The sequence below is a fragment of the Canis aureus genome, chromosome 27, assembly GCF_053574225.1.
Source record: "Canis aureus isolate CA01 chromosome 27, VMU_Caureus_v.1.0, whole genome shotgun sequence".
Lineage (NCBI taxonomy): Eukaryota > Metazoa > Chordata > Mammalia > Carnivora > Canidae > Canis > Canis aureus.
Genome location: NC_135637.1, coordinates 10,366,272 through 10,393,269, shown reverse-complemented (window position 1 = coordinate 10,393,269; position 26,998 = coordinate 10,366,272). Strand labels below are relative to the sequence as shown.

At 37.8% G+C, this 26,998-nt stretch overlaps 1 protein-coding gene across 8 annotated transcripts in view; it reads left to right on the top strand.

Moving 5' to 3' along the window:
• The window catches only part of KNTC1 (kinetochore associated 1), a 91,162-nt gene that overhangs the window by 37,810 nt on the left and 26,354 nt on the right, over positions 1 to 26,998 (top strand). For 5 of the 8 annotated variants that reach the window (XM_077875434.1, XM_077875433.1, XM_077875437.1 and 2 more), the window contains exons 30-51: positions 78 to 212; positions 751 to 870; positions 2,858 to 2,930; positions 3,534 to 3,601; positions 8,096 to 8,376; positions 8,936 to 9,108; positions 9,564 to 9,661; positions 10,305 to 10,443; positions 10,977 to 11,033; positions 11,549 to 11,712; positions 12,913 to 13,017; positions 13,407 to 13,535; positions 14,163 to 14,279; positions 15,493 to 15,602; positions 17,724 to 17,931; positions 20,462 to 20,551; positions 21,424 to 21,595; positions 21,684 to 21,742; positions 21,867 to 22,083; positions 23,322 to 23,395; positions 23,658 to 23,868; positions 23,985 to 24,094. In XM_077875434.1, the coding sequence (XP_077731560.1) occupies positions 78 to 212; positions 751 to 870; positions 2,858 to 2,930; positions 3,534 to 3,601; positions 8,096 to 8,376; positions 8,936 to 9,108; positions 9,564 to 9,661; positions 10,305 to 10,443; positions 10,977 to 11,033; positions 11,549 to 11,712; positions 12,913 to 13,017; positions 13,407 to 13,535; positions 14,163 to 14,279; positions 15,493 to 15,602; positions 17,724 to 17,931; positions 20,462 to 20,551; positions 21,424 to 21,595; positions 21,684 to 21,742; positions 21,867 to 22,083; positions 23,322 to 23,395; positions 23,658 to 23,868; positions 23,985 to 24,094 (2,910 nt within the window). The remainder of the gene's footprint in view (positions 1 to 77; positions 213 to 750; positions 871 to 2,857; positions 2,931 to 3,533; positions 3,602 to 8,095; positions 8,377 to 8,935; positions 9,109 to 9,563; positions 9,662 to 10,304; positions 10,444 to 10,976; positions 11,034 to 11,548; positions 11,713 to 12,912; positions 13,018 to 13,406; positions 13,536 to 14,162; positions 14,280 to 15,492; positions 15,603 to 17,723; positions 17,932 to 20,461; positions 20,552 to 21,423; positions 21,596 to 21,683; positions 21,743 to 21,866; positions 22,084 to 23,321; positions 23,396 to 23,657; positions 23,869 to 23,984; positions 24,095 to 26,998) is intronic. The other 3 variants (XM_077875438.1, XM_077875439.1, XM_077875440.1) reach the window with 3 other exon arrangements.

The window sequence follows — 26,998 nt, the reverse complement described above, 5'->3', positions numbered from 1 at the left end:
TTGCCCTTGTGAACAAAGAATTTCTGGATACTCTGAGATTTCATAATGAAGAAATGTATATATGGTCTTTGTTTCAGAGGGTGGTCAGATACATTCTCAAGCAAGATGTCCCATCTTCTTTAGAAGATGCTTTGAAGGTGGCCCAAGCATATATGTTGCCCAGTGATGAAATTTACAGTCTGAGGATTCTTGACCTAATTGATAGAGAACAGGTATGACAGTTCTGTATTGTCCTTTCTTAGGTTTCTTTGTTAAGTAAATCTGTAAAAGCTCAAATCAATAAAATCCGAATAGATTAGCACAAAAGAACGCTATACCAAGGTGAAAACATTGGACGTTAAATTGAACACATTCTTCATATTTATAGGTTCTTTAGAAGTATTCTGTGACTAGTTATTGGGCTTTCATACTCTTTGGTGTTTATAAAAAGTAGACTCCTGTTTTATATGCACTCCAGAAACTTCTGATTCCAGAATAGGATGTGCGTTTTCTTTTTGTGTTTTAAATGTCTTTATTTTGATATTCTATAACCTTGAGCATACTTAAGAATTACAAAATACAAAGGGTTGTATTTGAATTTAATTTTTTTGTTTGCTGTCCTCAAAATCGGTTATCGGCTTCTTTAAAACGTCAGACCATATTGTTTTTTTAAGTGCTGTCTTTTTACCTTTAAATAGAAAAGCAAGAAGTAAGTTTAAACTGTCCTTTACAAGTACCAGCTGTTTTTTTTCTTTCAAACTCTGTCTATAGGGTGAAGACTGTGTCCTTCTGTTGAGGTCTTTGCCTCCTGCTGAAGCTGAGAAAACTGCAGAACGGGTAATCATATGGGCACGATTGGCATTACAAGAAGAACCAGATGATTCTAAAGAGGTGAGATTTTCACTAAAATGTAGATAAACCAAATAATTATGGATATTAATTAACAGGGTAGAAAAGACAGATAAACAGAAGAAAATCTGTTCTCACTGTTAGAATGTCATGTAAAAATCCCTCTGTAAATTTACTACATAGGAGAGAACCACGTATTACTGCTTTGGAGCAGTGGCTTGAGCCTCCATTGAATAATCAAGGATCTACAAACCAGAAGGATTAATTGAAGTAGTTGTTGTACACAAAGTATTTTCTGTAAAGCTTTGCAATATGAAGTGCTTTGTGTTGTGTGGGACATAGTCATTACTATCAAAGAACAATGTCAGCCACACTCAGTTGATTAAGTATCCAACTCTTAGTTTCAACTCAGGTCATAATCTCATGGGTTATGAGGATCCTCACTTAGTGGAGAGTCTACTTGAAGATTCTCTCTCTCTCTCTCTCTCTTTCTCTCTCTGCTCCTCCCACTTGCTCACTCTTACTCTTTCTCTCTAAAATTAATTAATTAATTAAAAAAATAATGTCAGCCACAGAACCCATGGACATCTAAGGAATCTTAGAACATTGGAATTTAGGAATAGTTACAAGAGTGCTGGTTCTCTTCTTTAAAGAGGTGAGGAACTGAATACCTAATTTATCCAGGATAGTTGAGATTTTTTTTTATCCTTTAGAGACAGATATCCCCCAATCTGCCTCAGCAGTCCAGTTCAATAATTTTTTACCTTTAGAGAAATGAGGGTTGGTTTTTAATTTTTTTTTTTGTATGTAATATTTATTATGCTCTTATGCTGGGGATCTTAGGTTAAATACTTTATTTTTTAAAGATTTTACTTATTTATTTGACAGAGAGAGAGCACATAAACAGAGGGAGTGGCAGGCAGAGGGAAAGAGAGAAACAGACTCTCCAATGAGCAGGGAGCCCGATGCGGGGCTGGATCCCAGGATCCTGGGATCATGACCTGAGCAAAAGGTAGATGCTCAATGGACTGAACCACCCAGGCACCCCCAGGTTACATACTTTAAGAGAATTGTGTACTTCCTCTTCACAACAAGGTTGTGAGATAGGTCCTGTTTTCAGCTCCTTATAGATCTTTTTTTTTTTTTTTTGTAAGATTTTATTTATTTACTCATGAGAGACAGAGAGAGAGAGAGAAGAGACACAGGCAGAGGGAGAAACAAGCTCCATGTAGGGAGCCTGACATGGGACTTGATCCTGCGTCTCCAAGATCACGCCCTGGGCCAAAGGTGGTGCTAAACCACTGAGCCACCCGGGCTGCCCAGACCTTGCACTTTCTAAGCGTTTCACCTACATCATGTCTTTAACTAAAGCTTTTCCTTCTGGGGCACCTGGATGGCTCAGTGGTAGAGTCTGCCTTTGGCTCAGGGCCTGATCCCAGGATCATGGGATCGAGTCCCACAGTGGGCTCTCCTTAGAGATCCTGCTTCTCCCTCTATGTCTCTGCCCCTCTCTCTGTGTCTCTCATGAATAAATAAATAAAATCTTTCAAAAATTAAAGCTTTTCCTTTTTTGACTTTTCTTGTCTTTTTGTTTGTTTTAAACTTGTCAGTCTGGAAGATAATGATTATTCCTTAGACTTCCATTCCCTAGGCTTAAACAACTTCAGTTCTTTTTAACTTTTCCAGAGAACTTTGCTAAATGTTTAGTCCGGTAATAAATAAAAACTATTTTAAAAAAATGAAACCCAACTGACAAAATGTAGCTAAAAGGTAATTTGGGGGATTTGCATATTTGTGGTATTTCTAAATCATATATCCAAGCATTCATACTGGTGTTTTTCATGTTTACATTCTGTATAATTCAATTATGATCCATTTCTTGGCTGTCTTGACTCCCTCTAACATGGATCCATTTTTTTCAGCCTTTTTTACTATTTTTTTCTGATATTGTGGTTTTTACGTATTTGTCTGTATGTGTACTAGTGAAGTGACAAAGGAAGTAGATTTCATTTTCTGTTTTTCTTTTTAGGACAAGGCCTGGAGAATGTCTGTAGCAAAGACATCTGTAGACATTCTTAAAATACTATGCGACATCCAGAAAGGTAGATTGTACCTCTGTGCTCTCTTCTTGGTTTTGTTTTGAAGCTAGCCCTTTTCAGAAAGGAGCATCAGTGACAGCCCTTGTCCTTACCCCTGGCTTTTTGACTTTCATTGTCTTCTTTGATCCTACCCATTTTTTTTTTTCATGAAATCTTCCTTGCTTTATTCTTTTGATTAGTGGTATGAAAATGGAAGCATCTAAAATCAACTTACCATTTGTTTATATATACTTCATTCAGTGAGCTATTTAAGTCTAGACTAGATTTCTTGTGTTTATTGCTCCTATTTCTCACTTATCATTTGGTCATGATCAGGCAAAAACCTATTTAAACTTGAACTTAAGTAAAACATTAATAAAGTAACTCTCTTGGGGAAAAAAGCTGCAATTTGTTTCAGAAAAGTTACCATTCCTCTTACAACCCATAAACTTCTGTTTTCTACCTTCAGAAAGAATAATTAGATTTCCTTCTGTACTTAAATTCTCTTCCCTCAGCTTCTGAAAAGACTTGAGATAAAACCATAGCCAATTAAAATTGTAGCTTTTGAAAATTCTGATAATATGGGAATTTGGATGTCTGTTAAAACTTTAAAAAATATAATTACAGACAATCTACAGAAGAAGGATGAATGTGAAGAACTCCTGAAACAATTTAAAGTTGTTGCTAGCTTACAGGTAAAGATGTTAAGTTATCCTGAACGTTATTTCTTTACTAATTAAGTTACTAATCAGTGAATTTGACATTAGTGATTAGTCTGTCCTTAAAATCTTCTGTACTAACCTTCAGGAATTTTATTTTATTTTATTGTTTTATTTTTTTACTTTATTTTTTAATAAAGATTTTATTTATTTATTCATGAGAGACACACAGAGCGAGGCAGAGACACAGGCAGAGGGAGAAGCAGGCTCCATGCAGGGAGCCCGATGTGGGACTCGATCCCTGGACCCCAGGATCACGACCCATGCCAAAGGTAGACGCTTAACCACTGAGCCACCCAGGCATCCCACCTTCAGGAATTTTAAATACAGCATAACTAGTTTTCCTTTTTTTTGTCTCTATCATTTAAAAAACATTATGGAGATATAATTCACATACCATACTATTCATCCATTTAAAGTGTATAATTCAGTGGTTTTGGGATATTGTCTTAGTAAGTTTTCATAATTGTGATAACAATATAAAATTTGCTATTTTAACCGTTTTCCAACATACAGTTCAGTGGCATTGGTTACATTCACAATGTTGTGTGACCTTCAACAGTATCTGCTTTTCATCACCTCCAACAGGAACTCTGCTTTTTATCTATTTTATCCATTTTTACCTATGAAGTAGTAACTCCCTGCTCCCCTCCCCCTCCAGCCCTTGTAATCTCTGATCGACTTTCTGTCTCTGAATTTGCTTATTCTATGTATTTCATATAAGGGGAAGCATACAATATCCTTTTGTATCTGGCTTTTCTCAGTCAGTGTGATGTTTTCAAGGATCATCTGTAGTGTAGCAGGCGTCAGTGTTTGGTTCCTTTTTATTGCTGAATCATGTTCCACCATATAGATGGACCACATTTTGTTTATTCCTCTATTGATGGACACTTGGGTTGTTTCTACTTTTTGGCTATTGTGAGTAATGCTGCAGTGAGTATATGGTAAGCTAGTCGTGTGAACCACCATTCAGAACCCATCTGTCTGACCCCAGTACCAGTACCCCTTGCTTATTCTCTTTGGCACTGTTTCAGCAGCAATAAACAGTTAAGATTACTGAAAGTTGGGGGCACCTGGGTGGCTTACTTGGTTAAGCCTCTGCCTTTGGCTCAGGTCCTGATCCCAGGATCTTGGGATTGGAACCTGTTTCTCCTTCTCCCTTTGTTTCCTCCCTCTGCTCATGCTCTGCTTCCCTTTCTCTCAAATAAATAAAATCTTTAAAAAAATTAAAAGATTACTGAAAATAGAGGCACTGGGTGACTCAATCAGATAAGTGACTGCCTTTGGTTCAGGTCACGATCTCAGGGTCTCATGATCAAGCTTGTATCTGGCTCCCTGCTCAGTGCTGAGTCTGCTTCTCCCTCTCCCACTGCCCCTCCCCCCACTTGTCCATGCATGTTCTCTTTCAAATGAACGAATAAAATCTTTAAAAAAAAAAAGATTACTGAAAATAAAAATATATGCCTTTAAAAGTCATGAAATATATTGGCTGTGTAGAAGCTGCATTCCTTTGGGAAAAGATGCACATTGAAAAAAGAAACTTCTTGGTTTAATCACTCTATGTTTATCTTTGACTAGATTATACATGGCTGATACATAATTCAAAAGGTTTTAAAAATGGTTAATTTTGTTTGTATATTTTACCACGACAAAAAATAAACTTAAGTTCTGTACTACATGTTACAAACAATAAGGAATTAATTCTTTGATTTAAAAAGTTTAAAAGAATAGTGAAAAACAAGTCTTCTTCATATCATGACACTCCATCTATCCAGTTTCCCTCATTAGGTACAACCACCATCACCAGTTTCTTGTGTATTTTTTCAGATAGTCTATGGTTATATATAAGCATAAACATTTCTGTGGTTCCTAATAAAGAGGGAACTGTAACATATAATGAATAAAATCTCCCACAACTTATCTGTAGTAAATATAGGAAATATTGTCTGCCTGCCTGCCTGCCTTTCTAAAGATTTTATGTATTGACAGAGAGCACAAGCAGAGGGAGTGGCAGAGGAAGGGAGACGTAGGCTCCCCTTTGAGCAGGGAGCCCGATGCAGGTCCCAATCCCAGGACCCCCCAGAATCATTAACTGAGCCGAAGGCAGACACTTAACCAACTGAGCTCCCCAGTTGCCTCTATTTATTTCCATAAATAAGTATTTCTACATTATGCTACCCTTTGGGAAAGATCACTCATATTTTGGGGAAAATATTAGTTTCAAAACTTTACATTTTATAAATATTGACTACACCATAGGTTAAGTTATGCAACCATCAAAAATAATGTTTATGGTGGCGTTCCTGGGTGGCTCAGTTGGTTAAGTGACACTCTTGATTTTGGCTCAGGTCGTGATCTCAGAGTCCTGGGATTGAACCCCCAAGTCAGGCTCTGCTCAGCAGTCTGCTTCTTTCCCTCTGCACGCCAACCCCGGCTCACACACACACGCTTGCTTTCTCAAATCTTTCTACAATTATTATCATTATTTTTTAATCTATGTAGTGATGAAGAAAGGGGAAATGCCATAGTGTTAACTGGAGAAGGTAACATGAAATTATCCATGCAGCCACAAAATGCTGGTGAAAGAAACTGAGAAGAAATACCAAGCAAATGGTCACTGCTTATTAGGTTAACCAGTTCTCAACTGAGGTGTGTGTTTGCACCCAGGGGATACTTGGCAGTGTCTGAAGATATTTTTGATTGTCACAAGTAGTGCAAGGAGGGTGCTGGTGGCATCCAATGGTAGAGGCTAGGGGTGCTGCTACAATGCACAGACAACCCCCACAACAAAGAATGATCCAGCAAGATTGAGAAACCTTGCTCTAAAGTGTGGCATCAAAACAGAAGGTCTAGGGGTGGTCTAGGGGTCATTTGGAAGAGCACCTGACTCTTGATTTTAGGATGAGCCCTACATGGGGTGTAGAGATTACTTAAAAAAAAAAGGGAGGGGGCAGCCCAGGTGCTCAGTGGTTTAGTGCCACCTTCAGCCCAGGACCTGATCCTGGAGACCCAGGATCAAGTCCCATGTCGGGCTTCCTGTGTGGAGCCTGCTTCTCCCTCTGCCTGTGTCTCTGCCTCTCTCTGTGTATGGCTCTCACGAATAAATAAAAAATAAAAATTAAAAAAAAAAAAGAAAGAAAAAAGGAGGAAGAGGTCTGACTCACTATTTCTACCTCTTGGTATCCTTCCATGGGCCCCAGTGGGAATTTTTAATTGGGTCAGAAAAATAAATTCTAGGTGCGGAATTAGATACCAATCAGGAATAATTACAAAAAGGGGCAAAGCTGGGTTCTTCAAGCCACCTGAGTAGAATCACCCAAATCTAATACTTAATCTGGCCCTCTTGCTATTCAGGGCTCTGCCACAGCAGAGAACCATCCAACACTGAGAAATAGTGTCAATAGTGCTGATGCTGAGAAAATCCTGGGCTAAAATGGTTTTTCCTCTTTTCCAAACTTTTTATAATGTTCGTTTCATAACTTAAAACATAAAGTCTTACATTGTTAAGTTAAAAGGGAGTAATCTTTGAGGGAGAAATGAGAGGTTTGAGACATTCCAATGGTTTTCTTTTTTAAGATTTTATTTATTTATTCATGAGAGACACAGAGAGAGGGAGGCAGAGGCAGAGGGAGAAGCAGGATCCCCACAGGGAACCCAGTGCAAGACTTGATCCCAAGATCATGGATCATGCCCTGAGTCAAAGGCAGACGCTTAACCACTGAGCCACCCAGGCCTCCCCCGCCAGTGATTTTTAAAAACAGATGAAGGGATCCCTGGGTGGCGCAGCGGTTTGGCGCCTGCCTTTGGCCCAGGGCGCGATCCTGGAGACCCGGGATCGAGTCCCACGTCGGGCTCCCGGTGCATGGAGCCTGCTTCTCCCTCTGCCTGTGTCTCTGCCTCTCTCTCTCACTGTGTGCCTATCATAAATAAATAAAAAAATTTAAAAAAAAAAAAATAAAAAAAAAATAAAATAAAATAAAAACAGATGAAGAGGGGATCCCTCGGTGGCTCAGCGGTTTGGCGCCTGCCTTTCGCTCAGGGTGTGATCCTGGAGTCCCGGGATCAAGTCCCACGTCGGGCTCCCGGCCTGGAGCCTGCTTCTCCCTCCTCCTGTGTCTCTGCCTCTCTCTCTCTCTCTCTCCCTCTCTCTCTCTGTCTATCATAACTATATAAATAAATCTTTTTAAAAAATTTTAAAAAATAAAAAATAAAAACAGATGAAGGGATGTCTGGGTGGCTCAGCGGTTGAGCATCTGCCTTCTGCTCAGGTCATGATCCTTGGGTCCCAGGATCGAGTTTCACATCAGGCTCCCTATGAGGAGCCTGCTTCTCCATCTGCCTATGTCTCTGCCTGTCTCTCTGTGTCTCTCGTGAAAAAAAAAAAAAAAATCTTTTTTAAAAAGTAAAAAGAAAAAACAACAGATAGATGAAGTAAACAGACGTGTCATGCTATCCTGCTTGCCTTGCTAGGAGAGCTTCAAGGTCTTCCTGTCCTTCGGAGATTATAGCAATGGTTCCCTGGTCGCAGAGCTCCGCGAACAGTACATGAAAGCTTATGAAGTCACACAGAGCAAACACAAATCCTGGAGTGCCGCAGAGCCTGCAGCCACAGAGGACAAGAGCCTTAGCGCTAAGTCCAAGCTGCACAGACAGGTGCTGGCCCTACATATGTCCATGGAAGAGCAGGAGGCCGAGCTGACCTTGCGAGCCTTAAACCACGGGAATCTGGATGCAGCGCTGAGTAGGTGCAGGTGAGTCCCAGCCCTGTGCTTGCACAGCTTGTCTCTGGAAGGAACACTTGCTTCCTTGACTTCTTTGGTGATAGGGTAAGGCCAGTGACATTTTCATTTTCACAGAAGTGTTCTTGGTTTCTCACTCAGAGCCTAGTGTGGACTTCTGGGTCAAAAGCGATATCATAGGGACGCCTAGGTGGCTCAGTCAATTAAAAGCTTCTGACTCTTGATTTTGGCTCAGGTCATGATTTCAGGGTCATGGATGGAACCCTGTGTTGGGCTCCATGCTGGGTGTGGAGTCTGCTGGAGATTCTCTCTCTGCCCCCTGCCCCCACTCCCTCTCTCTTAAAAAAGAAAGTGGTAGCATAGAAGGCAAGTAACTCACATGGAGTCATTGGGTAACCTAATTGTTGAATTTAGGTTGCCTTTGTATTCTGACAGTTAATAGTGTCCCAAGTAAGTTGAATGTTATAAAGACATTTTAAATGATGGTGGTGGTCACATATTGACCCAAGAAAGGCAAATGCGTTTGCTTTTGCTCTGCGTGCTCTACCTTCCAACACATCCTTTCTTCCAGAGACTTATTTAAATATCACTGCAATGTGGACACCGGGAAATTGCTGTTTCTGACATGTCAGAAGCTTTGTCAAATGTTGGCTAACGATGTTCCGATGGCAATACCTGTCGGCCTCAATCTTCCTTCTGAAATACATGCTCTAGCTTGCCAAGCTGCCACCATCTGTAGCCCAGGTGACAAGATTTATAATATATATAGTTTTGTGTTCTTGGCTTCATTTCCTACTGGTCTCCCACATGCTGTCTCTATACAATTGGATGTTGTGGTGAGGACAAAAGATCCTCTCCATTTTACAAAGAGCCATTTATAGTAAATTCTCTATGGGGATTACTGTTTGAAAATATTTACAGGTATTAACAATGTCATTTCCGACTGTTGATACTCACTTTGATGGGACTGTGAAATTCCTTGCATCTCCATATATGATCTTATTTCTCAGCCGAGCTTAAGAAAAAAGTTGAACTGCATTATTTAGGGTAGTCATAGTTTTATGGAAGCTTTTCTCTCTACTTTGTGGCCTTTAGAATTTTGTATGTCAGTTACTGGAGGATTTTCTTTATTCCAAAGACATGAAATATTTTTTTGACATGAAATATTAGTGTAATGATTTTTCTCCATTTTCTTTCAGATTTTTTACTAGATGCTTTAGAACTATGTAAATATACCTTAATGGCAGTAGAGCTTTCCAGACAGTGCCAAATGGATGACTGTGGAGTTCTAATGAAAGTAAATTGCTTTTGGATTTCTTTTCCTTAAACAAAACCCCTGCCCATCCTTTATGTACCACTTTTAAATCACTTGTGTAGTTTACAAAAATACCAAATCTGTCTCTTATGTTTTCTCATCTGAGGCCAGAAAACTCAAGGGCTTGAGACCTCTTTTCCAGTCTCATTTATTGGCTACTTTAAGTTGCACTATCATTTAAAATGTTGGACCTCAGGCAGCCCGGGTGGCTCAGTGGTTTGTGCCACCTTCAGCCCAGGGCGTGATCCTGGAGTCCCAGGATCGAGTCCCACATCGGGCTCCCTGCATGGAGGCTGTTTCTCTCTCTGCCTGTGTCTCTGCCTCTCTCTCTCTCTGTCTGTCTGTCTCTCATGAATAAGTAAATAAAATCTTAAAAAAAAAAAAAGGTTTGGCCTCAAATGAGGCATCTCTGGACATTGTCCTTCTTTTAGAATAACAATTTAATCTTAAATTACGTTACTATACTATAAGTCGCAGACCTGAAGAAACAAACTACACTGTTGATTTTGACCATCAAAGCTGTTTGGCTCTAATATATCTGATCCTGGGTTCTGCCTGGTGAAGGTGGTATTTGTGTTTTTGGAGTGTTTTTACTTGTGTCATTTCCATGTGATTTGGTGTTCAGACTTCCTTCGGAACTCACAAAGATCCATATGAAGAGTGGTCCTACAGTGACTTCTTCAGTGAAGATGGAATAGTTCTTGAGACACAGATGGTGCTCCCTGTTATTTATGAATTGATTGCATCACTTGTGCCTCTTGCTGGTAATTGTCACTTGTGTCATTTTCTGTGTATTTCTGCCTTATACTAGTTTTGACTGTGGAGGTCTGGAACTAGAACTAAACACCTTAATATGGTGAATCTGGCAGGCATAATGTTGAGCAAAAAAGCTAGACACAAAAGAATGTCTATGTACCATCTGATTTCATTTATATAAAGTACAAGGACAGGTTACAAGGAAGCCGTGCTGTTGGAAGTCAGGAGAGTGGTTGATTAGGTTACCCTTGGAAGTGGGCAGTGGCTAGAATGGGGGAAAGAGGGGGCTTCGGGTATTGGTAAGGTTCTGGGTTTGTTTGGTTTTTTTGTTTGTTTGTTTGGGTGCTGTTCTGTGGATATATTCACTTTATCAAGTTGTACACTTAATCTGTGTACTTTTCTGAATATATACTTAAATGGTTTTTTTAAAAGCGACAGTATGCTTTAAAACATTATATGATAATAGCATAATATTTAAATATCTCTTGGAATATGAGGGAGTTGTTTTATTTAGTGTTACATATTTTACTCTGTTTTGTAGAAAGCAAGAGATATCCCTTGGATTCTACAAGTTTACCATACTGCTCTATTAATGAAGGTATTTGACATCAGAAATGTTCACTGTTGTAAATACGCCAATACAGAAATTTGTTGAAATCATGGATACGAATCTGACTTAATGTTCTTGATATGGTTATTTAATTATTATGGTCACAGTGTTAATCTTCCAAAGGGTCAGGAGAGTGTGTTATTTGGCTCATGACATTAACGTTTATGAATCTGTTCAAAATTTTGGCCTTCCCTCCCCCCCCCAAAAAAAAAAAAAAATTTTGGCCTTCCCAATGGAGAAGTGGTTTTTTTTTCCAGCTAATGACTTAATAAGCATCTCAAAATAGACAAGTTATAATCATATTTAGTTATTTTCCGGTTTAAATCAAGTCCATGTTAATTCTCTCATTTACTTACTTTGAGAACCAATTCTATGATCATCATCTCCACTGAAAACATAGGCTGTCCCTGGAAACAATTTTCAGTAATATCTTTCTTTCTTGAAAAAAATCTAACTGGATTAACATACTTTTCCTGAAATGAAACACTTCTATCATTTCACAGGAGACAACCTTATTTTACCTATTATAAACTCCATCTCTGCCCTGCTCCAAAACCTTCAAGAATCTAGCCAGTGGGAGCTGGCCCTAAGATTTGTCATTGGTTCATTTGGTACCTGTCTTCAGCACTCTGCATCAAGCTTGATGAATGACAGTCTGAGTGGAAAGGTATAGTTTTGAGAACAAATGCTTTCACTTTGGATGAATATAGATAAAAGTACTGCCAAACAAAGGAATTTGGAGTTCACATTTTCTCTTTTGACTCTGAAGCAAGGAAATTGATAATTTGTCAGAGTTAAGAAATAGTTGCTGAGCAGCTACTAAGATTCGGGTGTAGTTCAGGGTTCTTGCACACTCATACTCAATCTCAACGACCCGAGAGTCTCCATTTTGCAAATGAGGAAGCCAACTGAGGGAGGTGAAATTAGTTGGCTGAGGTTTTAAGTTGCAGTGGTATGTCTACTTATTCCAAACTCAGTGACCACATTATGTCAAAACTCTGCTATTTGTTTTATTATGGCCCAAATTTTTATAATTGTTACCTGATGGCATAATTGAAAAGAGTCTAGAAGGGGTGCCTGAGTGGCCCAGTGGTTGAGCATCTGCCTTCGGCTCAGGTCATGATCTCGGGGTCCTGGGATCGAGTCCTGCATCAGGCTCACTGAAGGGAGCCTGCTTCTCCCTATCCCTAGGTCTCCGCCTCTCTCTGTGTATCTCTCATGAATAAATACATTAAAAAAAATTTTTTTAAAGTATCTAGAAGACAAAGTACCTGTTGATAATGTTCTTATGAAACTAGTCTCTGAGAGAATTGTATTCACTGCTATTCTATTGATGTTTATTAAATACCAATTTTTAAAAAGTTAACTTTATTTAGGTATAGCTTTCAAAATTGCACATTTTAAGTGTATCAGCCAATGTAGTCACCATGTCACCAACACCACAATCAAGAGAGAGTATTTGAAATGGTTCCTTTTTGCTCCTTCCTAGTCAGTTTCACCACAACCCCCCCACACATGCCCTCCGGCCATAGTGATATGTCATCATAGATTAAATGCCAGTACAGGGGATCCCTGGGTGGTGCAGTGGTTTGGCACCTGCCTTTGGCCCAGGGCGGGATCCTGGAGACCTGGGATCAAATCCCACGTCGGGCTCCCGGTGCATAGAGCCTGCTTCTCCCTCTGCCTGTGTCTCTGCCTCTCTCTCTCTCTCTGTGTGACTATCATAAATAAATAAATAAATAAATAAATACCCATACATTTTGCATATAATGATGAATTTCCAAAGTTCCTTAATATTTAAGAAAAGTTTTTAGAATGATGCATAGATTGAAGTGGGCCTAAAGATTCTTTTGTTCTTTTCTAAAAGTTGTTTGGAGAGGCCACATTAGTTAAATCAAAGCATGTTGTTATGGAATTGAAAGAGAAAGCCGTTACATTTATCAGGGGAAATGCTACAACATTATTGTACAAAGTGAGTATCTGTTCTTGGTAAGCTCTCTTTTTTAAAATTAATTATTTTTCTTCCTCTCTTCTGGTTGCTTCTTATCTCTCAGTGAGGATAAGAGTTGGGTGGGGAGGAGGGGGTGTTGGGGTTTGAAGAGAAGCTATGGAATTGTCATGTAGGGGAGAAGAAAGTAGGAGTTCTGTGACATATAGAACTGTTAGAGTTGTTTCCTTAAATTTATAATAATGATAAAGGATGTTAAAACTAAGTAAACAAGTTGTAACTAAGTTACTTTAAATAACTTTTCCTGAAACACTCTTTCCTAAGGTCTGTAATTAAATTTAGTAACAACCTTCAGAAACTAGGTTCTGTTTTGATTGTAAAGACTGTCTTCTCTTGATACTTTCTTCTGATAGGTATTTAATTGTCGCCTCGTGGATCTTGACTTGGCGTTGGGTTACTGCACTCTCTTACCCCGAAAAGAAGTGTTTGAAAAACTCTGGAAGCTCATAGATGAAGCATGGCATAATTATGACAAAATTTTGGTATGACCGATGGAAGCACAGCTTCAGTTCTTGAAGTATTAAAAGATGTAGGGGAAGAAATGAAATTGGCTTTGCCCCCAGATCTTAAAGACTTAAGCAGAAGAAATGTCGAGCTCACTCACTTACTTTCTACCAGCTTTTCCTTGAGTAGTGGCACACTAATGAACTACATGCATGTTATAAGCATTGCTCAACCCCCAAAATTTTAATATTGTTTACTTATTAAATCTGTATATAGTCATAGATCTTCACTTATATTTACCTTAGTGTATTTGAAATCTTAGACATGAGCCAATGCTTTTTTTGTAGGACAAGGGTAATGGATACAAAAGTTCTCTCTGATGATATTTGTCTTAAAATTTGCTTTTTATGGGTGTTTTGTTTGCAGGTTAACCAAAATTTGGCCTTTTCTTTGAAGGAAAGCCAGACTAAATTTATGGTATCATACTACAAGTTGAATGACCTAATTATTGTATGAATAATGACCGTGTAGAAAGCAATATGTAACATTCTACACGTTACCACAAAGAGAGATTATGATTTTTATTGTTGGATTTCATCTAAAAGGTGTTAGAACATATTCACATATTTTATTTGCAATTGAATTTTATATTTTGATTTTTTTAGGCAGTATCTCTGGTGGGCTCTCACCTGGCCAGCCTCTATCAGGAAATAGAAATGGAGCTCAAGTTCTGCGAGCTCAGTACTGATGCCCGGTGGGGTATTAATCTTGGCAAACTTGGTGTGAGTATTCTTTGGAATGCCATGAAATTTCATCCATTGTGATGATTTCCCTAGGAAAACAAAGCTCTCATTGCCCTTTCTTTGGAGAAAGAATGTATATTGTAGACTCATAAATTTTAGTTATATTAAAATTTAATTGATGTTTTAAAGAAATAAGGACCGTTTGCTTCATTTCTTTTTTCTATATTTTTAAGGAAATTAGAAGAGGCTTGATATTTTTGTCTACTTAGCTTTCTCATTTATAGAAATATATCTAGTATTAACATCCAAGGTGTTTCAGACCTGACCTGTAGCCTCATACTTTTGTGCTACTGTTTGGTTAAAGATAACATCAATGTATATATAGGTATGCCAAGAACTCTTACTAAGGAGGGACTGCTGGGTGGCTCAGCCAGTCTTCTGCTCAGGACGTGGAGTTCTGGGATGGAATCCCATATCAGGCTCCCTGCAGAGAGCCTTCTTCTCCCTCTGCCTGTGTCTCTGCCTCTCTCTCTGTGTCTCTCATGAATAAATGAATAAGAATCTTAAAAAAAAAAAAAAAAAAAAAAGAATTCCTACCAGGGAAAAATCATTTTTCACTTTGTAAAAACAAAACCCTATTTTCTTTACACTCTGAATGAAAAACATTTTATTTTATTTTAGTTTTTTTAAAGGTTTTTAAATTTATTCATGAAAGATGCAGAGAGAGAGAGGCAGAGACACAGGCAGAGGGAGAAGCACGCTCCATGCAGGGAGCCCGATGTAGGACTCGATCCTGGGACTCTGGGAGCACGCCCTGAGCCGAAGGCAGAAGCTCAACCACTGAGCCACCTGGGCTGCCCAAAACATTTTATTTTATACACACATAGTAAGGTTATCAAATGTGTAATCACTGCAGAAATGGTATGTGTTTTGATGTCTAAATCATATGCAGTCATGGGACTGGTTATCGCTAACAACCATGCTCAACTGATGAAGAGCCAAAGGTTAGTGTGACTAAGAGAGGTATTTGACCCACAGCCAAGTATACCTGAATCTTAGGGTGATGGTCAAGTGGGTGGGATGATTTAAAAAAAAAAAGAAAAAATAAAAAAAATAAAAAAATAAAAGAAGATGGAGGAATCTAGAAAAATGTTTCTCTATAAAAAGGATAGTAAAAAAGTAAATTACCATGGTGTCCTTTTTCTAGTACATTTTACTTTATTGGGTTTTTTCTTTTGCTTTTTATTTCTAGATTTCTTTTCAGCCAGTTTTCAGGCAACATTCTCTCACCAAGAAGGACCTCATTAAAGCTCTCGTGGAGAATATAGATATGGACACAAGCGTCATTTTGGAATATTGCTGGTAATTCTTTAAACCTTAGTGGTATTTTTGCTGTTAGCTTAAAAAACAGGTACTCCTTACTGCAAGAAGATGATAATAAAGATGACTATGGTCCATGGACCCCTGATGTTTTCTTTTGTTTATCCCCAAACTGAGTAAATCTAGAACCAGATTAAATTTTCTTAAGTTATCATGTAACAGTGTTTCCCAGACTTGCCAAGTGATGAACATCACCTAAGTCACCTGATTTTAAATTATAGATTCCTGGGCCCTTCCCTTGTGGTTCTGACTCAGCAGATCTAGGCTGAGCCCCAAGAATCTGATCCTTAATAGGAAGGAGTTCCAGATGATCCTCATGTTCAGAAAGTTTGGGAATATTGTTATGAGCAATTGAACGTATAAATCAGATTAACTCAGGGGCAGGGTCATCTTAAATTAAGACATAATGAAAAGTATGATTTAGGGAGATTTTTAAAAAATAATAAGTGAATAGAAAAAACTTAAGACTGAACGTTTTGTTTATAGATAATAATTCACTGTGATGAGTAGGAATAAATAATATCTCAGGTGTTTATCTAATAAATAGGATGACTAGTTTGGTGACACATTGTCAGTTTCAAAGTGCTTTCTCATACACCATTTAATTTTTACAATTTTTATTGCATATTATCACCAGTTTATATATGAGGAAACAAACCCATGTTAGGTAACCTGCTCAAGGTCAAATAATAAGTGACTGCTTTAAAAATATTAAAGGTGCTATATGACCCTTATCCAGTTTGTGACAGAAGTTTGTGAAGTCAGAGTTAGTGTTATGAGGCTGCCTAGCACAGAGGCACACAGGCCACATAGCTTTCAAACCAGGTAGGTACCCAGCTCTTCCTGTAGACAGAGAACAGGTTAGTGAGGACCCTGGCCATCACCATCCTGAACCTGTAAAGGCAAAGGCTCTCGGCTGTTCATAGCTCTAAGAAGCTCTAACTATACTTTGAAATAACAAAACTATGCCATTCTTCAGTTTGAACTGCTACAAATCCAGACTGGGATGCACACACTTTCTTATTTATTAATTTGAACTCCTGGTAGATTTTTGCATATTGTTTTAAGGGACTGACCCCATTTCTGAAATGTAAATAGTTAGAATAATGTCAAATTTATTTCACAATCTTACTGCTTGTGTGGCATTGATGATTTGTATTTGTGTGATAGTGACACTTTTACCTCAAGGAGTCCAGCTGAATAAATTTAGCTGGCCTTTAGAATTTCAAATAATGAAATTTTAAAATGGTCCTACTTAAAGCTTTTCTTGGTATTTCAGTTATTCTGTATAGCAAATTAAACTATCATCTGATTAATAGGACTTCAGGCATTGGAATTGTCTTTTTGTCTATATTAGCCTTATTCTTAATTTTTAAGTGTTTATTCTTTTTCTGATTCAAATGGAACATTCTAGAATCAAAGTTCCACATAATCTCACCCTTCAGGAATAATCACTGTTAAGAATTTGGCCTATATTGTTTTTTTATTTCCCCTATGCACATACTAACACACATTCTTTAAATTTCTCAAAAACAGAACCATACTTTACAAACCACTTTGTAGCATACGTCATTCACTTAACAAGATGTCTTATAAGACTGGTACATATAGCCCTTCTTCATAGCTCTTGAACTCTGGTATTCCTTTGTGTGAATAAGTTATTTAACTAACTCCTTATTGATAGATGATTGAGTTCTCAATTTTTAAATATTACAAACATTTGGTGCAGTGGACATCCTTATTTGTGTATCTTGGCTACATCTGTGAAGTGTATGAAAGTGGAATTGCAAAAATTAAATAAATAAATAAAAAGAAAGTGAATTGCCCTATTAGAGGAATTAAATATTTTCAATTTTATTACAAATTTTTCCCCAGTATTGTGTCAACACGGCCACCAAGAATAAGATCTGATTTTTAAAAGGCAGTTATTAACTCTGATGGCAGCTATACAATCGAATAATGAGGCTGGGCAATGAGAAAGTTATTGGAGTCCAGTGATGGGAATGTGTTAGGGAGAAATTGTACAGAAACATGCATATGGGAAGTTAGTAATGTAATGGAATACTTCTTTTTTTTTTTTTTTTAATGGAATGCTTCTTTTAGCACATTTCAGTTGAACTGCGATGCAGCTCTTCAGCTATTCATCGAAACACTGCTACACAACACCAGTGCCAACCAGAGCCAGGGAGACGCGAACACACAGTCTGCAAAGCAGCAGCACCCTAAAATCCTGGCTAAAGCTCTGGAAATGGTTCCTCTGCTGACAAGCACAAAAGATTTGGTCATCAGTCTTAGCGGAGTACTGTATAAGGTAGATGAATGGGGAAGTGAATGTATTGGGTCACTTCAAACATCTCTCCTACCCTTAGTTCATTTAGATATGTAGAGTAACAAGCTGGAAATGTAAGTCCTATATTTTTTATAAATTTTTAATTTTGATAATTTTAGATTTCTATCTTTTTAATATAGCTTATTTTATAATATTTATTTGAGAGAGAGCAAGAGTGTGCACACACACAAATTGGGGAGGGGTGGAGAGAGAAGCAGGCTCCTTGCTGAGTAGGGAGCCCAACATGAGCTCAATCCCAGGACCCTGTGATCACAATTTGAGCAAAAGGCAGATGCTTAATCACTGAGCCACCCAAGCACCCCTCTTTTTAATATAATTTAACATAGTAGTTTTCCTGTCTTTTTTTTTTCTAAAAATAGAAATAGCCTTTTCCAGATTTTTGAAGATAGCACATTCTTTGAAAAAGATCAAACTAGAGAGAAATATAAAATCAAAAAGTGAAATTTCTCTATAACCCCATGCCCATATCTATGTTAAAAATGTTAGTAGTTTGGTGACTATCTTAGGTTAAATATCCTATCCTATTACTCTTTTTTTTTCACTTAATATATTATCATTACATGTCAGTACACATATATCTGTCTCATTTTTGACAGATACATATTATTCCACAATATGGATGAAACACACTATATTTATTTTTTTATTTTTTTTAAAAGATTTTATTTATTTATTCATGAGAGAGGCAGAGAGAGAGAGGCAGAGACAGTGGCAGAGGGAGAAGCAGGCTCCATGGAGGGAGCCCAATGTGGGAGTCGATCCCGGGTCTCCAGGATCACGCCCTGAGCTGAAGGCTGAAGGCAGACACTTAACCGTTGAGCCACTCAGGTATCCCGAAACACACTGTATTTAACCAGGCCTTTATAGATGGACATTTAAATTGTTTGTACATTTCACTATTACGTTGTTAAAATGAATATTTTCATATATGTATATGTACGTATTTGCCCTCTTCGTTTGATTATTTTCTTAGATCTTCCTGAGAATTGGAACTTTTAGTTTGAGGGATTGTTTCTTGGGGGAGTAAAAGTGGATAGAAGGGCGAGGACAATTATAAGACAACAAGAAATACTAAAGTTTTATATTTTGCGTGAAATTCAGCCAAAAATAATACAGACTTGCTCAAAAGTTCTAGGTACTACAGAAATCATCTTCCGGGGATCCCTGGGTGGCGCAGCAGTTTGGTGCCTGCCTTTGGCCCAAGGCGCGATCCTGGAGACCTGGGATCGAGTCCCACGTCTGGCTCCCAGTGCATGGAGCCTGCTTCTCCCTCTGCCTATGTCTCTGCCTCTCTCTCTCTCTCTCTCTGTGTGACTATCATAAATAAATAAAAATTAAAAAAAAAAAAAACAAGAAATCATCTTCCCACTTAGTTCACTGTGGTTATTCTTGTGACTTTATTTGGCATTTAAGAAATGGGAAAAAAAGTAATGTGTGGGCAGAAACAAAGAACAAAGAGAATACTTCTTTCTTTTTATGAACATATATAGGTGCCACCCAATTAATTTTTGCATTTCAGTATATGATTAGAGCCAGAATGGAATCCTTTGAGAAACTTTTTCTTGGAGGCCTCATTTCCAGTTACATCATTTCCAAAAAAAGGTCCATTTCCTCCAATTGTACTTTTCCCATCTATTTTTTTTTTTTTTTTTTTTAACTTTTCCCATCTTAAATGGAATACATAGAATTCTAAGTTAAAAGTCTTACAAGGGATGCCTGGGTGACTCAGTGGTTGAGTGTCTGCCTTTGGCTCAGGGCCTGATCTGGAGTCATGGAATCGAGTCCCACATCAGGCTCCCTACATGGAGCCTGCTTCTCCTTCTGCCTGTGTCTCTGCCTCTCTCTCTCTCTCTCTCTGTGTCTCTCATGAATAAATAAATAAAATCTTGTAATAAAATAAAAGTCTTACAAAATTTTGAAATTTTGATATATTTATTCTTTCTAGATTTTTAGTACCCTAAGAACAGCTTTCTATTTTATTTATTTATTTATTTATTTATTTATTTATTTATTTATTTATTTTTATTTACAGCTTTCTTTTTAAAGTTACTTTGGAAACATTTTAAAGAATGTTTATCTTCATAAAGAGCTAGTTTTAGAGATAAAAACATTTCAGATAAAACCATTTCAGTTTGACTTTTTTGTTTGTTTTTTGAGAGTGCTCATGAGGGCATGGGTGGGGGGAAGGGCAGAGGGTGAAGGAGAGAGAGAATCTTAAGCAGTTTCCACACCCAGCATAGAGCCAAACAAGGGGCTTGAGGCTTAATTTCATGACCCTGAGATCATGACTTCAGCTGAAATCAACAGCCAGACACTTAACTGACTGAGCCACTCAGACTTCCCCATTTCAGTTCATTTTTAAAACAATAATCTAACACCATAGTGCACTAAGGTTTTATATTTATGATCTGTACTGATGACCATTATTGAATAAAACCATCTTTTGGCCTGGCATGATCTTAAGTTTTGATATTTTTAAATTTTTATATAGTTGGATCCCTATGACTATGAAATGATTGAAGTCATCCTAAAAGTTATAGAAAGAGCTGATGATGAGATAACCAACATCAATATTAATCAGGTATAACTAATATATTATACATTTAAAAATTACCTTTATGCTGCTTTTTGGACATTTACAGAATTGCAGTCATGTATTATCTTTCTGGACTATCCTTTCTGCTCTGTATTTTACTCCTGTCTTCTTTGAAAGGCATACAGAAGTAAAAAGACTTTTCATGCTTTCTATATTTTATCATTTACCTTAATCCTATTTTTGCTTTACTAAAGCAATTTAAACTTGTCCAAGGGCATGAAGTCACTGAAATACTAATTTGGAAGAATTAAAGCAAAATTTTTGTGATTCAAAAGAAGGGGAAAAGATGTATTATGTGGAACCCGAGTTCGAGTCCACTTACTACATTGGTAGGTAGGACTGACTCAATTCTAGTGCTTTCAGTAGTTTCTTAGTCTTTTCTGAATTTTGGTCATAGTAGCTTTTATCTCTTTTTAAATTGGATTTTAAAAATTAAGAGACAATGTGTTGATTCAAAAGGTTTTGCAGGCCCCCAAAATATCAGATTTAAGCTAACAAAAAGTAAAGGATGTAAAGGGTTAATTTTAGATCTACTGCTTATGTATTTAAAATGAAACCAAATATTTTTTAGATCTCTCATACTGTTGGGAGAAGGCATGGGAAACTGTCAAATTCACAAAGACCCCACCAACCACAGGATTCCATTAGTTTCTCCACACATAATTTCTTTAATCATTGTATAAATTATGGTTTTGATTTAGAAGGATAACCTTAGAGGTAAAACTATAGAAGTTTTGTTTATCTTTTTGAAAACAAGACCATCACAGAAATGGAAATCCATGATGCTATCAAGCTAGACAATTCAGAAACAGGATTGGTTTAATCTCACAGGAAATTACATTTATATTTTAATATAGGCATTGAGTCTTCTGAAACATTTAAAATCATACAGAAGAATATCTCCTCCAGTGGACCTAGAGTATCAGTATATGTTGGAGCATGTGATAAGTTTGCCATCAGCCGCCCAAACTAGACTGCCTTTTCACCTAATATTCTTTGGCACAGCACAGAACTTCTGGAAAATTTTATGTATGTTCCTTAATTTCTTATGACTGTTATTGAATAGCCAAAAAAAAATTTCTTAACCAAATCATATTTTTTCTCATTTCCTTTTTAGCTACAGAACTCAGTGAAGAATCTTTCCCAACACTGCTCTTGATTTCTAAGTTAATGAAGGTAAGATGTATCTTTATACCCTCTAGTTAACTTAGACCCCGTATAGAAGGATTTTATGTGGCTTTCGGGTAAAACCCTTAAAGGTGCTCATATAAAACAGACTTTTCTTTTCCTCTCTTTGAAGTTCTCTTTGGACACTCTGTATGTGTCTACTGCCAAGCATGTTTTTGAAAAAAAACTGAAGCCCAAGCTCCTGAAGTTAACAGAAGCTAAATCCTCAACACTGATTAACAAGGAAATAACTAAGATCACTCAAACCATTGAATCCTACTTACTGTCTATAGTTAACCCAGAGTGGGCTGTGGCTATTGGCATAAGTCTTGCCCAGGATATCCCAGAAGGTATGGATTCTTCCTCTAAATAGGCTCAAAATGTTTGGCTTCTTGTTTTGAACTTGCAGTAAAAAAGAAAATGGACTTCTCTGTCTTTAAGGAGAGGCATTTAAAGCTATTGATGTTAGTTTAAAATGTTGTGTGTCCTGTTTTCACTTCACTGCACTTGGTGCATTGCTGACATTGTTAAAATTTGCTGAATATTGAAAAGGCTCCAGTCAATTCAGCAAGGGTCCCTGAAGCTTATCAGGCTGCAGAGATGTGGGCGCTCCTCCATCTTGTTGGTAGGGATAGAAACTGATGTTTCCTAATATCCAGTCACATTTCTGGTGATAAATCTTTATATGTTCTTGCATAACCAAAGAACACACAAGCACAGGCACTTATTGCCATGTTTTTATTTGTAACAAGTTGAAAATAACTTAAAAAAATTTTTTAAAGATTTTATTTATTTATGTGAGAGAGAAAGAGAGAACAAGTAGGGAGGAGGGGCAGAGGAAGAGAGAGGAAGCAGACTTCCTGCTGAGCAGGGAGCTTGACTTGGGCTTGATCCCAGGACCCCCGGATCATGACCTGAGCCGAAGGCAGATGTTTAATAGACTAAGCCACCCAGGCACCTCAGAACTATTTTTTTTTTTAAGATTTTATTTATTTATTCATGAGACACACACACACAGAAAGAGAGAGTCAGAGACACAGGCAGAGGGAGAAGCAGGCTTCATGCAGGGAGCCCGATGTGGGACTCGATGCCGGGTCTCCAGGATCAGGCCCTGGGCTGAAGGCGGCGCTAAACTGCTGAGCCACCTGGGCTGCCCAACTAATTTTTTTTTTTAATGCTTATTTGTCAGGAACTTGTTTTAAAAAGAGAGCATATAGGAAAAAAAAAAAGAGAGAGAGAGCATATTCATATAATAAAATACTGTGTAGTTGATTTGGAAAGATACCCAAGCTATATATATATATATATATATATATGTATATATATATGTATATATATATGTATATATATATATATATATACACACATATATATATAAAGTATATTAAGTGAGAACAGTGAACTGTACTACCTCTATGATCTTACCTCGTTTTGGTTAAAATGTATGTATCCTTCTGTCCTATTTAAATTGTATTTTTACTCTGAGAATGCATTCTCATTTTTAAAAAATAGTCTTTTTAATTTGACTCAAATACATTTGTCTTGAAAAGATTAACATTTGCTTAATTAAGGATCTTTGTCTTCTCAGGTTCCTTCAAGATGTCTAGCTTGAAATTCTGCCTGTATCTGGCTGAGAGGTGGCTACAGAATATTCCATCTCAGGTGTGTCTGAATTACACAGTGGATGGTTCCTGTCTCTTTTCACTTAAATTGTGCTCCTCTGGTATACCTTCTCATCTTGTCCTCATATCGGGCATCTTTAAGGGTTGTATGCCTAAAATGAAGAAAGATTAGGGTTTATGTAGCTATGTAAGAATGTAACTTAAGGCAGGGAGGGACCTCAATTGACAAAGATAGATTCTTCATTTCACCTGAGGTTTAGAGCATGAGATTCTCTTTTTACCTGTGTGGGTTTTTTTTAAAGGATGAAACACGTGAAAAAGCAGAGGCTTTGTTGAAGAAGCTTCATATTCAGTACCGACGATCAGGCACTGAAGCTGTGCTCATAGCCCACAAGCTAAACTCCACGGAATATCTAAGAGTGATAGGAAAACCAGCACATCTCATTGTCAATCTGTACGAACACCCTAGCATAAGTCAAAGAATTCAGAACTCGTCTGGCAAAGATTATCCAGGTGAAGACAAAATGCCACTTATCTTTCTGCTCAAGAACTATCATTTTGATTCTCAGTTATCTTTCATTGAAAACTTGGGTTTTTCTTTTTAAAATCCTTTATCTTGAATATCTCAGATATTCACACAGCCGCCAAAGAAATTGCCGAAGTTAATGAAATTAATTTGGAGAAGGTCTGGGACATGTTGTTGGAGAAGTGGCTGTGCCTGTCCACAAAACCTAGTGAGGTAAGTCCATTCTCCAAGAGGATCTATTGTTACATCTGTTATCCCACACTGACAGAAGCTTCTAATTAAGAGTTCACACTCTTAGAACAAGGAACATTTGCTGCTTTTAATACCTTCTGTTATCTGATGAGTTATAATGAAGTTTCCTTTTTCTTTTCATTTAAATATTGTTTTGCAACTATTTTACTTTTTTAATTGGTGATTCCAGATGAACTCTTATATAAAAGAAGTGGCCTGTTCTTAGATTAATGTGACTCTTTATTTGAAATAATTTTAAATATACTGAAAAGTTGCAATAGTTTTAAAGAATTCCTATACACCCAGCTCCTTCAGTGTTTAATATTTTGCCATATTTTCTTTGCCCTATAATATATTTACTTGTAATATCTTTCTGGACTGAGAATGAATTGCATATGGCATGCCTCTTTACACCTTAACAAGTTGATATTTCCTAAGAACAAGGCTTTTCTCTTAACCACATTATAATGATCAAAATTAAATAATTTAAAATTGATAACACTATTGATACAACACAGAGCTCAAATCTGGGCAGCCCGGGTGGCTCAGCAGTTTAGTGCCTGCCTTTGGCCCAGGGTGTGATCCTGGAGACCCGGGATCGAGTCCCACATCGGGCTCCCTCCATGGAGCCTGCTTCTCCCTCTGCCTGTGTCTCTGCCTCTCTCTCTCTCTCTCTCTCTGTGTGTGTCTCTTGTGAATAAATAAATAAAATCTTAAAAAAAAAAAAAAAGAGAGAGAGAGAGAGAGAGAGAGAGAATCCTGCCTAAGTGGTATCATGTCCTTCTCAGGGTATGAAATGAGGAAGCATATGATGTCTAATTTGCCCTAATAGCTCATGTGAATTTAAATAACCGGGTGTCCCTATTACATAGTTAACTATATTTCCTTTTATAACTATTAAACTGAGACAATTTAATAACTTGCTCTTTTTTTTTTTTAATTTTATTTATTTATTCATAAAGACACAGAGAGAGGTAGAGACATAGGCAGAGGGAGAAGCATGCTCCCTGCAGGGAGCCCGATGCAAGATTCAATCCACGGACCCAGGATCACAACATGAGCCAAAGCAGACTCTCGACCCCCGAGCCACCCAGGCGTCCCTAATTTGCTTCTCTTCAAACTCCTTTCCCCACCACACAGATAACCCAGTTTTGCATATGTTGATGATTTCTACACCAGTCTGCTTTTTTTTTTTTTAAAGATTTTATGTATTTATTAATGAGAGAGACACAGAGAGAGAGAGGCAGAGACACAGGCAGATGGAGAAGCAGGCTCCATGCAAGAAGCTTGATGTGGGACTCCATCCCCGGTCTCCAGGTTCACACCCTGGACTGAAGGCGGCACTAAACCGCTGAGCCACCAGGGCTGCCCACCAGTCTGTTTTGACTGTGGTAGGATATTGATCTTTTTAAAGGGATCTGGCTAATTGATTTGCAAAATGTCTCATTCTTACGATGTCTCATGATTAGATTCAGGTTATGTCTTTTTGGCAAGAACACCATGTAGGTGATTTTTTTTTCAGTGTATGACATCAGGAGGCATATAGTTTCAATTTTTTAGAGAAATAGTGTCGTTAACATCTAAACTTATGCTACAATTCAGCAATCCAAATGCAGAATTTTCTGTACTGCTTCTGTGTTTTCAGGCAGAACTCAATCAGGGAGACTTCCTTTATCTGCCTAGGCAGATATGCCTGAAAAAAAAAATCTATTTGTAAACAAATGCTGTAACTGAAATGACATTAGGTTTTTAATTAGTGTTGATATCCCTTAGTATTCAATGTAACAAGTATTTATTTATTAAGTGTCTACGAAGAGGGGTACCTGGGTGGCTCAGTTGGTTGAGCCATCTTTGACTCAACCAACTAACATGGTTGACCTATGCCTTTGGCTTAGGTCATGATCTCATGGTCCTGGATCGAGTCTCACATCGAGCTCCCTGCTCAGCAGGGAGCCTGCTTCTCTCTCTGCCTCTACCCCTGGTCCATGCCCCCTCTCTCAAATAAAATATATATTTTTTTAAGTGTCTATGAAGAGAAGGACTGAGCTTTATTGTACCCAGAAGCATAGCTAGGCCATATAGAATCTATGGTTGACTCAGAAACCAGCATGTTTTAACCTCTATGTAAATTTGGAGAATTAAACTCAAGCACCTTGAGGCCAGGACCTGTGTCTGTATCTAGCATCTTGCACATGGCTTTGTAAGTCCCTGTAGCTCAATACTGAATTACTGACCAACTCATTTCTAATCCATGGAGTCTTTTCCTTTTAAAAGTTACCCAGTGACTGTAAGCACTGGGAGATAGGAGCATTTATTTTGTTCACTCAGGCAACCCTTGTGCTTGGAATTGTGCCTGGCACATGGTAAGTGCTCAGCAAATATTTCCTGACTGAATAAATGTGAGGAAACTCTTTTTAACTTTTTTTTATTTTTTATTTTATTTTTATTTTTTTAAAATATGTGTAAGTTCCTTCTTTTTTTTTTAAGATTTTATTTATTTATTCATAGACACAGAGAGAGAGGCAGAGACACAGGCAGAGGGAGAAGCAGGCTCCATGCAGGGAGCCAGATGTGGGACTCGATTCCAGGTCTCCAGGATCACACCCCAGGCTGCAGGCGGCGCCAAACCGCTGCGCCACCAGGGCTGCCCAATTTTTTTTTATTTTTTATTTTTTTAAAGATTTTATTAATTCATGAGAGAGAGATTGGGAGAAGCAGACTCTGGGAGCCTGCTGCAGGACTCAATCCCAGAACTCTGGAATCACTATTTGAGCCAAAGGCAGTTGCTCAACCATTGAGCCATCCAGGTACCCCGAGGAAACCCCCTTTTAAAAGGAAAAATCTAATTTCTTCTCTGTAAACATAATTCTGTATATTGGGTTTTTC